The 14,630-nt window shown below is 37.0% G+C and overlaps 1 protein-coding gene across 6 annotated transcripts in view; it reads right to left on the bottom strand.

The window, feature by feature from the left end:
- LOC133880493 (ankyrin repeat-containing protein At5g02620-like) overlaps nucleotides 1–9,452 on the bottom strand; it is a 41,359-nt gene extending 31,907 nt beyond the window's left edge. For 4 of the 6 annotated variants that reach the window (XM_062319440.1, XM_062319445.1, XM_062319444.1 and 1 more), the window contains exons 1-4: nucleotides 9,342–9,452; nucleotides 5,700–6,028; nucleotides 4,579–4,650; nucleotides 3,828–3,890 (exon numbers count right to left, since the gene is read on the bottom strand). In XM_062319440.1, coding sequence (XP_062175424.1) covers nucleotides 3,828–3,890; nucleotides 4,579–4,650; nucleotides 5,700–6,021 — 457 coding nt within the window. In that variant the 5' untranslated portion in view covers nucleotides 6,022–6,028; nucleotides 9,342–9,452. The remainder of the gene's footprint in view (nucleotides 1–3,827; nucleotides 3,891–4,578; nucleotides 4,651–5,699; nucleotides 6,029–9,341) is intronic. The other 2 variants (XM_062319442.1, XM_062319443.1) reach the window with 1 other exon arrangement.
- Nucleotides 9,453–14,630: the final 5,178 nt, after the last annotated feature.

Raw genomic sequence — 14,630 nt, 5'->3', positions numbered from 1 at the left:
AACATAATGGGATATAATTTTCTTAAATTAGAGATTCTTGCTTTATGAGCAAGAATCCAAATCCCTAAATATCTTTTATTTTGTCAATAAGACATTATATATAATTCCATGAATGCCCTTGTCCATAACCCTACGTACATAACATTCCTACCCTATTCAAATGGACCTTGTCCACAGGGTCCTAAATAATGGCGCTCCAATAGCTGCTGACGTGGAGTGTCAATCTCTTGAAGAAGGAAAAATGAGCTACCTGCATTCAAGACCCACATTTTTTTGATAACTCATATCTCACCTACCCTCCATTAATTCTGCACAACTTTTCACCCAAGAATTTGGCTTGCACACTTCACATGAGCACACCCTTTTTTTTTTCTTTTTTCTTTTTTTCTTTATTTCTGCAATTCGTCTTTCCCAAGCAACCAACGAACCAGTGCTCCGCCCATTAATTTCTTTTTCCAACGTCTTCTACCAACAAGCCAACCCTTCAACTTCCTTGAACCCTTGTCATAGCAAAAGCTGCACACGCCTTTGCGGCTATGCTTCCAACTCCATTTGTGCAGTTAATAAGGATGTAAATAAACCAGTCCGTTTAACAACCCGCTCGATACCCGCTCGGTTTAGTCCGATCTAAACTCGAGCTTGATACTGTAGAGACTCGCTTGTTACTGTAAAAACCCACTCGATTAATAAGTGATACATACTCGACTCGCTCGACAAAAATCGATAGGAGCTCACGAGCTCAGCTCGTTTAAAGCTCGACCGGATCGCTCCATTGGCTCATTAGTCCGACTCGTTAACTTGTTCATATCTCTTATATATTACTAAAAATGAATTATATAAATTTAAGCATGTATATTAGTAATTAAGTAATATATGTTATATATGTTACTTAATATTTATATGTGCATATGTGTATTAGTTAACATGCTAACTAGTTAGATCATAAACTAACATATTATCTAGTTTATTAACATATACTGAGTGAATGTAATTAACTATATGTTACTTGATATTCTATTTTATATATATATATATATATATATATATATATAGGTCATTTTTCAATATATCTATACTAAATAAGCATATAGTATATTAACTTAATAAATATTGTATTATATATTAATTATAATACTTTGATAGTAATATTTAGTATGTTAAACTAACATATTAAGTTATTAATAGTTAGTATGGAGGTTGTTTACAAACTCGACACATTGAAAAATTGAATAGCCTACCTCAAGCTCTAATTGAGCCGAGCTTGTCGAATAACTCGGCTCGGCTCGGCTCGACTCGAATGTTCATTCTCAACAAGCTCGAGCTTGAACTAGAGCTCGCCCGAGTTTTAAACAAGTCGAGCTTTAACATGCATTTAATAGCTCGGCTCGAATTCGAGTTCGACTATTTAGGATAGACTCATAAACGAGCCAATCTTGAAATCTTAAAATTTGACTCAGCTCACCTCGATTACATCCCTACAGTAGGACAACAAGGTTCTTCAAAGAATCAAAAACACCCAAAAATTTCAATATATTTTTTGAAAATCTGAAAATCTCGGATATTGCCATAATACTCTGTAATTTTTTCCCCAGCAGCAGATTTTGGATTCCCATCTCCTTCAACAGAAAATTCAAAAATCTGGACCCAATCTTCATTCTTCCTTCGCCCGTCAAGCCCGAACGTGCTCCTCTGTCTACCTCTCTTAAAGGAAATTGTTGTTTCAGACGGAAAGACCCGGGCTTTTTCCTTCTTCTGAGCCAATCAAAAGCTCGGTTCTTCCTTTCTATTGCACCACATTGAGGATGGCCATGTGGGTTTGCTTCATGATTATTGTGGTTTCGCTAGGAGGTGGTTTTTCTTAACGTTTTGGGTGGGATTTTGGGTGGTGATGGTTTGATCTGTGGTGGTGAGGCTGTATGTGTATTGATGGTGTGGTGGATATTGGGCGATGGTGTGGCTAGCAGATGTGGTTTGTGGCGGGTTTGAGGGCTTGCAACGGTGAGAGTGGCTGGGCTTGGAGGTTTATGGGTTTGGCACTATGGGTTATGGTTTGATATATTGATGGGTAAGGTAGGTGGGAGTTTTGGGGGGGAACTGAGTGGAGACGTGTGTGTTTGTGGAGATGGTGGGGGTTGGGCTTTCTTTTGAACGGTGATGGGTTCTGGGTCTTTGCTTGGTGGTGGGGTTGGTGTTTCTTTGGTGGATTGTTGTTTGGGTAGATTTTCTAAGGGTGAAGACGATGGTATGGTTTCTTTTGTGGGTTGTTTTACTGGAAGATTTTCTAAGGGTGAGGGTGAGGGTGAGAGTGAGAGTAATATTACCTGCAAAGAGCTTGTGTGGTGGGATGGGGTCTTCTGCACGGGGTTGTTGGAACTAGATGGAGAAGGCAGCCATCATCTCCTCCATTCTTTTGATAAGTCTTTCCTCCATAAGCTGCCAGTCGGCATTGAGAGAACTCAACTTAATTGTTCGCTAGACGCTCTAATCTTTGGTCCGCCATGTCGCAACGCGGCTCTGATACCACGTTGTTACGGACCTTCGTAACGAGGGATGAACAATGATAAATTGGATAGATTCAGATAGGATAATTCGAGGTATCTTGGGCATCCTAATTTTAGGATTATTCGAGAAACTCTAAAAAACCCCAAAACAACTCCTAGAGTTGAATTATAATTTTTCTTCTTGATATTATTTCATTCTCTAATACCCTATTTATAGGGTTACAAAGCTGAAAATACAGAAACGATAAATAAATAAATATCTCATAAATATTACTAAACCTAACGGAATAAATAATTCCCATATTTCCTTCCTAATAGAAAACTTAACATAATAGGATATAATTTTCTTAAATTAGAGATTCTTGCTTATCCAAATCCCTAAATATCTTCTATTTAGTCAATGAGGCAAAATATGTAACTCCATGAATGCCCTTGTCCTTATCCCTAGGTACATAACAAAAATAAACCATTTTTTTTTTTTTTTCCATTTGCATAATAACAAAGGCAACACATATCATTTTTGCAAATCCATAACATTCTTGGTTACTAAAGTTTATATAGTTTATGATTCGCTACCAAGGCATGAGCTAAACAAGTTCCATGATAATTTACTAACTAAGTTATGGAGTTATGCAGTTACTACTTTTCCATATGTGCAACATCTCAGTGTTTTGCAAGTAGCAGGTTTGTTGGACTATTGGGTTAGAGTATTTCACTAGGATAAAGATGCAGAGTGAAGGGCTCACTTAGTCAAGTTTGTGTATAGCATACCTAAATGATGTTAAATGTTGTTGTTATATCTCTTGGGACTTTATCATTTCATTGATCAAAAGTATTGTTAATATGGAAGATATTCTAGTTTTTGTCTTAGATCATTTTTTCTGCGTTCTTTTATGTTTTACTTTAATTGATGGTTAGTATTAGAGGCAGTAAATCCACCTAATTAAAAGTAAATTAATATGGAGGCACTACAAGTAACTCTCTAGGTCAATTATTTTAATTAATTAAATTTATGGGCGTTACACTTGCCTACAAATAAAGAAGCCTGCGAGGCATAAGATGCATCACAACACTACACAATTGTGTTAAAGAGTTAACAAAAGATAGAATTCTATACTCTCAAGAGTTGAGAGATAGATTTGAGAGTCTACTCTCTAGGTCATCTCCAGGCATTGAGGAAAAATTTGAAGATTCTAAAATATCATAGCCAGTCGTGTTCGTCAAGAAGAGAAAAGAAAAGCAAAACAACCCATCAACTCAAGGAGTGGTCGAAAAAATCTATGTGAGTGCTCTTCTTGTTGATTTAATTTGTATGCATGATCTTACCATGTATTCTGGAAGCGATCTCGGAATTATTCTGCTGTGCATATGATACCAACATACTATTCCCTGCAATACAACCAATAAGAATCGACTGAACTAATGATTTTCCAAAAATATTAAAATCAACCAAGCTGGAAAAGAATAAGTAATAGTCATCGTGAACTCAATCTTTGAATAATAAAGGGAACTATCATTAGGTTACAAGACCTTCTTTAATAACATATTATATTTTTTAATATATTCTCATTAAATATTATTTTTGATCACTTGCACTACTTGTGAGGGCAATAGCAATTGTGCTCACCTCTATTTTGAAAGGCTTTATAGCAACTTGCCTCAAGGAGTAGCTTGAGGCCCAAGCAGCCTTGTCAGTCTGTCGTCTCATTAGTTGATAGTGTGCCATATATGATCACCAATTTAATGACACATGGCTCACATTGGATATGTTATATGTTTATTGTATCTTTTATTAGGAAAATCTATCTAAAATGAAAAAAATAAAATAAAATAAAAATAAAAAAAGAGAGATGGCAGATGTACGTGAGGAGAGGCCTCGCATCACATAGGAGTGGCCATGTGAAGGGCAAACACCCCTCATTTGGTTAGGGTTGCCACCCTTCATTTGTGAAGGCTAGGGTGGCACTTTGTGAGGGATATATATATATATTATTTAACATTTCATTTTTTCTAATGTTTGGCCGAAAGTCTATGTGAGTGCTCCTCTTATTGATTTAATTTTTATGCATAATCTTACCATGTATTCTCGAAGCTATCTCGAGATTATTCTGCTGTTGATGTGATGCATATGATCCCAACATAGTATTCCCTGCAATAAAACCAATAAGAATCGATTGAACTAATGATTTCCCAAAAATATATACTAACATCGACCAAGTGAAGTAAAATAAATAAGAACTGCAAAAGATTAAGTAATAGTCATGGTGAACTTAAGCTTTGAACGATAAAAGTAACTATCATTAGGTTACAAGACCTTCTTCTTCAAGAAGATATTATATTTTTTTAATATATTCGAATTAAATCTTACTTTAGATCATTTGCACTACTTGTCATGACAATAGCCATTAATTGTGCTCAACAGTACTACTTTGAAAGGCTTTATAGCAACTTGCCTCTAGGCGTAGCCGCGTAGCTTAAGGCCCCAAGCAGCCCTGTCAATCGGTCGTCTAATTAATTGATAATGTGTGCCATATAAGATCACTAATTTGATATGTATATTTTACTAGGGGCCAAATCTATCTAAAATAACAAATAAATAATTAACTAATTTTTTAAAATTAAAAATAAAAAGAAATAAAAAAGATAAAGAAAGATGGCAATGTGAGGCTAGGGGAGGCCTCCACTCATAGAGGAGTGGCCCTGTGAAGGGCAACCGCGCTTAGTTGGTTAGGGTTGCCACCCTTCATTTGTGAAGGTTGGCCCTTTGTGAGGGATGGACTCGCTCATAATGCCACTATTCTTTTATTTTTATAATTATTTTTTTTTTTATTTTACATTTCATTTTTTTAATGTTTTTTATTAGGCTAGATTTGCATAGTAAAATTGTATAATTGACCCATGACTCGTCAAACACAAACTAAGTTTAATTAATTTAGTGATTTGACATTCCATGACATCAATTAATTAAAAGATAAATGGATGAATGAAGACCTAATTAAAACTGTGGTAAAACCTAAAAACCTATATATATAAATATAACATATTGATCTTAATTGTAAAAACCTAATGATAATAAGATGACTAAATTGAAGTCGCAAGAAAACATACAGACTAATTTTGATTTTTCCTTTAATCTTATTATACATTTACATTAATGTCTGAGCATGTGCATTGTTGTGGGAGAGAGAGAGAGAGAACCTGAGCTAGTATTTTTAGAGACGTTGTACTTTTCTGCCAAAGTATTCCATGCAATGTTAGCCGAATCAATCTCCCTAATCTCTGACAATGCGTCCGGCCCGCATGAAACCTTGATGATAGTTAAAGCCATGGAATTTTTCATACTCCAAGCCTTGAAAGTAGTTTCATCATCTTCTTTCTTCGGAGGTTCAGTGGTTGCTTCAACTATTTCCCAGAGATCTTGATTCATCAACAAGGTTTTTACCGAATCACTCCATTCCAAGTAAGTATCTTTGTCAGGAACTTGACGATGAGGTGCACTCGAGGCATCCTTTATCTCCATTTTTAATCTGTCAAAATATCCAAATGGTGTTAGAAGCAATAAAAGGAGGATTGGCTACGTACAGTAATAATTGGCTTGTTTGGCAGGAAATTAAAATTTTTCCCTCCCCTGTTCACTTGTTCCAAAAACAATCAACTTCAAAACATTTCAACTTTATATCACATTAATAATTTTTTACTATTATTTAAATAAAAAACATTCACTACAAAACAAATTTTTTTTACTTTTCTATACAAATTCTTTTTACTTTATTTCCCATCTATCACTTCCAACTCCCACTACCAATTCTTCTTTCCTTACCAAACAGGACCAATAGAATTCCTTGATGGACTTCCCTAATTTTCTTGCAGACTATTAACTGACGTTTAATCATTAGGTGTGCTTTTTTCTTTTTTTCTTTTTTTTTTTCTTTCTTGATTAATAAATACTTATTGCGAAATTAAACCCTTCAACTGAAATTCAAGGTTACACGGTATGTCCTTATCGGTGAAAGAGTTAAAAAAAACAAAAGTCAGCTAGCTGCTTTTAGTTTAAATGGGCAAGATTAAAAACTGAAATTGAACAAAATTAATGGTCCCAGCGCAATTCTCGTTTCTCGACTGTTAATAGGTGAGAACTACAACACATGGAGCCGTTTGATGATAATGGCCCTCACTGCCAAGAACAGATTGGCGTTCGGTGATGGATCTCTTCCTCAACCCCCAATCGAGACTAGAGGTGAGTACCACCATGCTTGGGTGCACTGTAACAATATAATATAATCTTATCCTGAATCCTCAACTCTGATTTCAAAGAAATCGCTGCCAGCGTGATTTACATCAATGCATGCCATGAGATGTGGGCTTGACCTAAAAGAAAGGTTTTCTTAGAATAATGGACCTCGGGTTTTCCAGTTACAGAAGTCCATTTCAACCCTCGCGCAGTAGAATTCCTCTGTAAGCTCTTACTTTACCCAGCTTAAATCACTCTAGGATGAGCTTAGTAACTATCACTATCGGCCAATTCCTCCACGGTTATATTAGACCACTATAAAAGGCGAACTCTAGCCAGATAAAAGGGGCTTTTAGCCCTCGGCAAAACTCTACTCTATTGAAGTTATTAACTTCTCCTCATACCAATTCGTAATTTAAGCATTAAAACCATCTTCTGTCAGCATAAACCGACAAGCTCTCTTGATCATTGATTTATATCTTGTAAGTGTGAGTTGACTTAGTGTTCCACCCATCCGAAAAATTGTTCTGACAAACAACCAACAACAACAACAATAATAATGTATGCTCCTTCCTCATAAAGGAAAAAAACAACAATTATAATAATAAGAAGAAGAAGCCATAAAAATAAGAAGAAGAAGAAGAAGATGACGATGATATCTGCAACATAATTGGCCCTCTGTTTTTGTACCATTCCTTTCACAAGGTTGAATCCACTTTGCAAGAGAGGGTGATATATATGAACACAATCATCAGAGTGTGAAAGTAGAACAACCCAAAAAATTATTGATGCATAAGTGGGTCTTTAACTAAATAGCATAAAGGTTGCACCTAAAATAAAGTGAAAAAAAGAATAGTGCACTCTCTTACCGCTCCTAAAATCACTATATATATGATACAGTTTAAAACCTGATATTGAATATTCATGGTATGATTTGGTTTGTTTATTTACTCTTGTAGTGATGCAAATCCCCCTTTGATGATTTGCAAAGAAAGAGATAGATGTAGCTTGGAAAAAGGGCAGGATTTTTTGGGTCCAAGGACTTGATTGGGTTCAAACAACATAATTCACACAAGAAGTTCAGGGAGACTACTCAGGTTTTAAGGTCGATTCATCCTGCCTTGATTTCATCAATTATAAAATTAAATTTTGCCGACATTAATTAGATTATATACCCTTGTAATCTTGCAATAAATAGTCTATGTAATGGTGGCATGGTGTCACGTTGAAAATTTTCCTTCTCTTCTTCCCTAAACATAGGCGGAACTGCCTCTGGGTACGTTTGGCATGTATGAAAAATTCCTTTTATCTATAGAAGTGCTAAACAAACAATGAAATTCATAAAAAGCTCTACAGAATTTTCATAAATATAATTTAGGGCTCTTTTATGAAAATATGTTTACCAAACAGGTCCCATTCGAGTCCATTATCATGTAGATCAATAGGTCTTTCTATTTCGTTTTATTAATAACTTTGAAATATATGTGGTTCAGAAGGCATGCAACAAGCCAACAATATTACTGATGTAAGAAATTTTCTTAAAATCGTGCACCGCACTGCATATGTCATAATTGATTAAATTCCAAGGCATACATGATTAGGAACCAACAACACGAGAAAAAAGAAACAGTCATTCTGTGAAGAATAAAATAGCTAGCTTAGGTACGTGTTAAACTATATATATATATAGATATATACTCTAATACTTTAAGTAGTAAAGATTATTAGAATAATTATTCTATCGCTAATCCATTTCACTTTTTCCAATTTCTAATAAAATTTTAAAAAATAAAATAGTCGTTTCGCTTAATTAATATAAACTAAGAAAATAAAGATTATTAAACAAACAATGCCAATTAATTTTCTTCATGCTTATGTTAAATTAATGTTTAATACAGTACTTTCTTTCCTCTTAACTGGCTTTAAACTTCATCCCTTAGCTCCATCCTCCTCTCCCTTTCCATTTCTACTCCCCGCTCTATCTACCTCCGTGTTGTGCCGTTCATCTCCTTCCTGGCCGCTGCCATTATGTTCTATTTATATTTTTGCTTTAAATAAGAGTTTCCTTCTCTGTAAATCTGCCCTTATGGGCAATTTATAGAATGAAAGTTAGTCAAGTATGATGAGTTATCTCTCACGACCGATTTAAATAAATTTTTCTAAGATATTTGACTACCCTTGTCTTAGATCTAGTATGTTCGGAACAGATCTGTTCCTTAACTATTTTTGTACATCAATTAGCAGAAAATGAAAATCATAGATAACACTTTATTGTAAAAATTTTGTTTTGTATCTATGATTATATAACCTTATAGCATGTGACTATAAATTTGTGAAATTTTATACTTTGTGATGTAACAATAAAATATTTAGATCTTTTCTTTTAAAAAAAAAAAAAGAAAAAAGATCTTCATCCTTAACGAGATCGATCATGACAACCTCGTAAAGAAAAACCACTTCCCATATCAATTTGTACAGAACGATATCCATGTTACTCAGATCTTGCAGATGACAGCAGATATCTCATTTTCTGCTATTATGTTAACTAATGCAAGATTCGATGCAAAAAAAAAAATGGAAACGCAAAAATTGATGAGGTAAGTACTTACAGTTACAGAGCTAGAGAGGGCTGTCTTCCAAAACCGCGGCTCCTAAAGCTCACTGTGCAGTAGTGGTCCGGTCAGCGGTGTAGACGAACTTGAAGAAACGACTGTATAAAAAGGACGAAACGACAGGATATATTAGATTAAGACAGCAACCTACTTCATCATTACTACCCCAACTGTATAAAAATTAAAAAGGACGAAACGACAGGATCGGATAAGATTAACTTAATCTGATTAAGACAGCAACTTGGTCCTACTTCATCATTATTAAGCGCAAGTTGCTCGTCCCACCCCAATCATCATTTTCTCTTTCTCTTATTGCTTTTCATCGTCTTATGCTCCGTTTGTTTCGACATAAAATGATTTCTAGAAAATAATTTCGGTATTTTACGGTGTTTGGTATGGGCGAAAATAACGGTCAACGAAAACCATTTTCGGTTTGACCGTAAAACCTTCTTTAATTTTTGGAAAACGATTTACGGTTTTTAAAACCGTAAATCGTTTTCCAAAATTATATTCTTCGTCTTTACACGCACGTTTGATATCTGACTGGTCGAATCCGGCAATAGTCGGTCGTTCGAAAATAGGCAGCACCGAAATTCGGCATCATCAAGTCACTGGAATAATGCCGGCGTCGGAATCCGACCACCGGAATACTGCCGGCCGCCGGAATCCGGCGACATCCGGCAACTGTGCCAAATGCCGGCGGAATCTGGCCATGGACAGAAATCAGCCGTAAGCCAGCCTGATCTGACCGGATCCGGCAAAAATGGCCGAAATCCGGCCTGATTTGACCGGATCCGGACACTGATCCGGCCGGATCTGGCCAAAATGGCCGGAATCCGGCCTGATCTGACCGGATCCGGACACTGATCCGGCCAGATCTGACCAAAATGGCCGGGATCCGGCCGGCTCTCGCCAAAATGGCTGGAATCCGGCCTGATCTGATCGGATCCGGACACTGATCCGGCCGGATCTGGCCAAAATGGCCGGAATCCGGCCGGATCAATGTCCGGACCCGGCCACTGATCCTGCCGAGATCCGGCCAAAATGACCGGATCCGGCCGGATCTGATCGGGCCCGGAGGTGTTCTGCCGAAATCTGGCAATTTTGGCCGAATCCAGCCAATCATGCTCGCAGGATTCCGGCGACAGTTGCATTTTCATTTTTCGTAATTTTTTCGTGCGAACCAAACGCCGAAAAATATTTTCGAGAAAATAATTTTCTTTTGAAATTGATTTTATCGAAAATATTTTACGACGGAAATCATTTTACGTTGAAACAAATGGAGCATTACATGTGTATCATTTTCTTTTTGCTTTTCATCATTTCTTTAATTTTTCCCTTCTCTTGTCCGTTTATGTACATTTTTTCTCTTGAGCGATAAAATAATTTGATGGTGCACGTAAACACTCTAAACATGTCAGTGATATTAAAGGTATTTATAATGAAAAATTGTGATTTAAATTATAAATCATTTTTTGTGATATAAAAAACAATTATAAAGTAGTTATAATAGACAAACTATGAGTCTGTACTTATCAAGATGCCTGTACTTATTAATGTTGGCTATTTGAAAAAAAATAAAAATTAACATATCGATTACCTATACCTACACTCTTTATAGGCAACTACTCTCTGTTTATTAAAAGCAACTTGCTTATTAGTTTTCAATAGATTAGGAGCAACTCGCGCATCAAAAAATATGTAACATTTGGCGAGGTAGAAGACATCCAATAAAGTGAAGTCTTCAGTTCCCCACTGACCCGCGTGCTACTTTCAAAGCAATATTGTTCAAGGTATATAAAGTGGGTTTTGGACGCATTATTTTTTATTTTTCCATCAATAAGCATTTCAATCCAAAACAGAAAGGTTACAGGACACATTCCAGCAGGTACAAAACACGTACCCAGCTGAAACCCAAAACTGAGAAACAGAACAACACCTCCCAAGTTCCTACCAACCAACCTTATCACATACCCCCGCGCATGTAACCCGTATAAAATTTAATATTATTATAAATGATTAATCCAATAATTTAGGTTTTTTACAATAAAAATAAATAAATAAAAATGATACCCGGTATATGACAAACCCTTTTATATAAAGCAATGATGGCCTACATTTATAGTAGGCAGATTACAATCACACTGTGTATTAGTACAGTTTCCGGTATAGTCGGGAATAGCTTGCTCCTTTCTGGTGATCTCGTCCTCCGATCGTTGCAACACCTACAATGTGAAGAGAATACGCCAAGAATTGGCCGGCGTTCCTCCCTCCGATGCTTAAGTTTGTCTAAGTGTATAGTATGCGTAACTGCAACAAATGTGATCCTTCGCTTCTTACCTGAGGTCTTTGCCTATTTATAAGTTAAGAGATTAATACCTTCTCTACCTTAAGGTTTTGTTTTTTTCTCTTCCCTAGACATAAGAGCGTCGCCAGAGTCAGACCTTAGCTCGGAATTACTCACCTTCCAAATTAGGGTTCTTCCCTTAATAATCTCAAGGCGAGATTCACGGAGAGAAATTCAAGATCAATGTCAGTCTAGGATTTTCTGAGACAAGGCACGACTCTAGAATATCAGGGACGGGACAGGGGTCTTCAATGGAATCCTTTATCTTAGGGCCGACCCCTAAGATAGACTTCAGTTATAGCGCAGCAACAGCACACTTGCAATGGCTTTAGAGAGAGTAAATCAGCTCCAATAACCTCACAAAATAACTCTCTAAGCTCTGATGGAATTCAATACCGAATTCTTGCAGTTCTCAATGCCCAGGGACCTCTATTTATAGGCTGAGGGTTCAAATGGGCGACTGTTGTGATAAGTACAGACGCCGTCCGGACGGTGGACCTGAGCCGTCTGGACGGATAACTGTGCGACAGAATTTTTGAGATTTTCGCTAAAAATCTTTCCTGTTTGAAAGCCGCGTCCGGATGGTGAGGCACTGTCGTCCGAACGATTGCACATCCGCTGCAAGTAATTTCCATATAAGGCCTCGCACATCTGGACCAAGGGGGATGGCCGTCCAAACGGTAGATCTTCAACATGTAATTTTCATATCTGTTTAGCGCGCGTCCGGACCAAGCTGACTGACGTCCGGACGGTTGTATTTGAAGTGTGATTCTTGCCTTATGTATGAGCGTGACCGAATGGGAATCCACGTCATCCGGACGGTTGCATTCTTCCCTTATTTGAACTTGGAAAGAAAATCTGAAGCTGATCGACCACTAGACGTCGTCCGGACGGGTTGTTAAGTCGCCCAAACGGATGAAAGCTGGAACATAAGCTTCTCGATATAGTGAAGGGTCCGGACGGAAATCCACGTCTTCCACACGAATGATGCTTGGTCTGTCGGGCGTCCGGACGGGATAACACGTCGTCCGGACGGCTGGCAGGGAACCAAAATCTCTTGACTTGCAATCAGTGTAGAAACTCTGGAACACTTCCAAATAGTGGAATCCCTGTGAAAAGCATCTTTACATACAAGTGATTTTGTCCAATCAGAATGAGGCCAATCACAAACTAACACTGCCAACTGCATCCCTCAGGACTCTGTGCCTTTGATGTCATTTGGGACACGCATCCATTATTTAGTGGTTCTACCATAGGTCATGATGAGCTGTCTCCATACTTCACGCGTCGCCCAACTCCTCTGACATTCTAGTTGTTACGCTTCTCGGTGTACGACGGTTCGGGTTTTTATTCAACATAACTAATGATTATTCGATGCCTTCCACTGCATTGCTCCCACATGTCTCAGGAGTTCAACGGTCACCTCTCGATGAGCTATCTTCGTACCTCAATCATTGCCCAACTCCTAACATTTTGACCATTACCCCCATCAATGACGTGACGGTCCGAGTCTTCGCTTGAGGTAATAAATGTTCGCCAATGAATCACTGCCACGTGTCTTCACTACAAAAAACTCTGCATTTAATGCCGTGTCTACAGTAAATTATTTTATGACACTTCACTAATTAGTAGCGTGTTGAATCATAACACCTCACTAAAATTATTAGTGGCGTGTTGGATTCAGCACGCCAGTAAAATACTGGCGTGTCTGACTGACACGCCACAAAATTGTGGCGTGTTTGAATGGCACGCCACAAAATTGTGGCATGTCTGAATGGCATGCCACTAAGTTTCATAGAACCGGGCGGGGATGCACAGTTCTCCCTGTTTTCCTCTCCTTTGTTTCCCTCTCTCACTGTACTCTCTCTCTCTCTCTCTCTCTCTCTCTCTCTCCTGTGTCCCTCTCTCACTCTACTCTCTCTCTCTCTGTCTCCCTCTGTCACCGACCGCCGCTTTAGGTCCGACCACCACACGGTATGCATCTCCTTCTCTCTCTCTCTCTCTCTCTCTCTCACAGCTGTAGCTCTCCGCCTAGCTCAGACGCCGGCCACCAGCAACGCCGTCCATCCCCGGCGGCCCACGACCTCTGACGCCGTCCATCCGTAAGGTTAGTGCTCCGTTTCTTCGATTTTTTTTTATTTTTTTTTTCTTTAGCAAAAATAATTTAGAATTTTTTTTCTTTAGCCAAAAAAAAATTCATGCATAAATGGTTAGATTTAGAATTTTTTTTTTTCTTTATTTGTTATTGCCTTTTATATTAGAAAAAAAAAAATAAGTGTTAAAAACATGGGCAAAGACATGAAGTAATTAATTAAATGGTTTTGTCCCCCCAAAGAAAGACTTTATTTGATTATCTTTAAATTTATCTAAACTGTGGATATATGGACAACAAATGACCAAATTATTTTTTTTCGTACCAGATTATATGTACAAGAATTGGAATAAAAGTTATGGCCTTAACAAATCAAATATTGTACCCCATTACTTTAAAGGAAGAAAAAAATAACTAAACATTTGTACCCCATTATGTAGTATGCTAAGTTCATAGGTTTTGGAAAAGTTGCGGTCTCTTAGCTTTTTCAATTTGGCTTTATCAGTTTTTGCTGTGCAAGGAAAATTAGGAAACAATTTGTTGGCTTTTGTTGTTTAGTTTGAAAACTAACTTTTTAGCAAGTAATCAATAACATGGTATACTCTTAAAATCTCAAAAACATAGTTTGATGGCTATGTTTTTTAATTCTTTTTGGAGAGTTTTATTTTCATTGTACATCGTGTTTAAATGTAATAAAACTACCAAGTATTTTAGTATTTGGAGTTTTTTTTTAATGTTTGTTAATATATTTATTTTTAAAAGAAAAAAAAAATCAAATTGTCGCATCAAAACTTAAACAAGATCATGAATTTTCGTTCTACAAAAACCAAATTGTAGTTGGCATTAG

This window comes from Alnus glutinosa, chromosome 10 (assembly GCF_958979055.1).
Source record: "Alnus glutinosa chromosome 10, dhAlnGlut1.1, whole genome shotgun sequence".
Classification (NCBI taxonomy): Eukaryota; Viridiplantae; Streptophyta; class Magnoliopsida; order Fagales; family Betulaceae; genus Alnus; species Alnus glutinosa.
The sequence above is the reverse complement of the archived record's forward strand: the minus strand, read 5'-3'. Positions and strand labels throughout refer to the sequence as shown.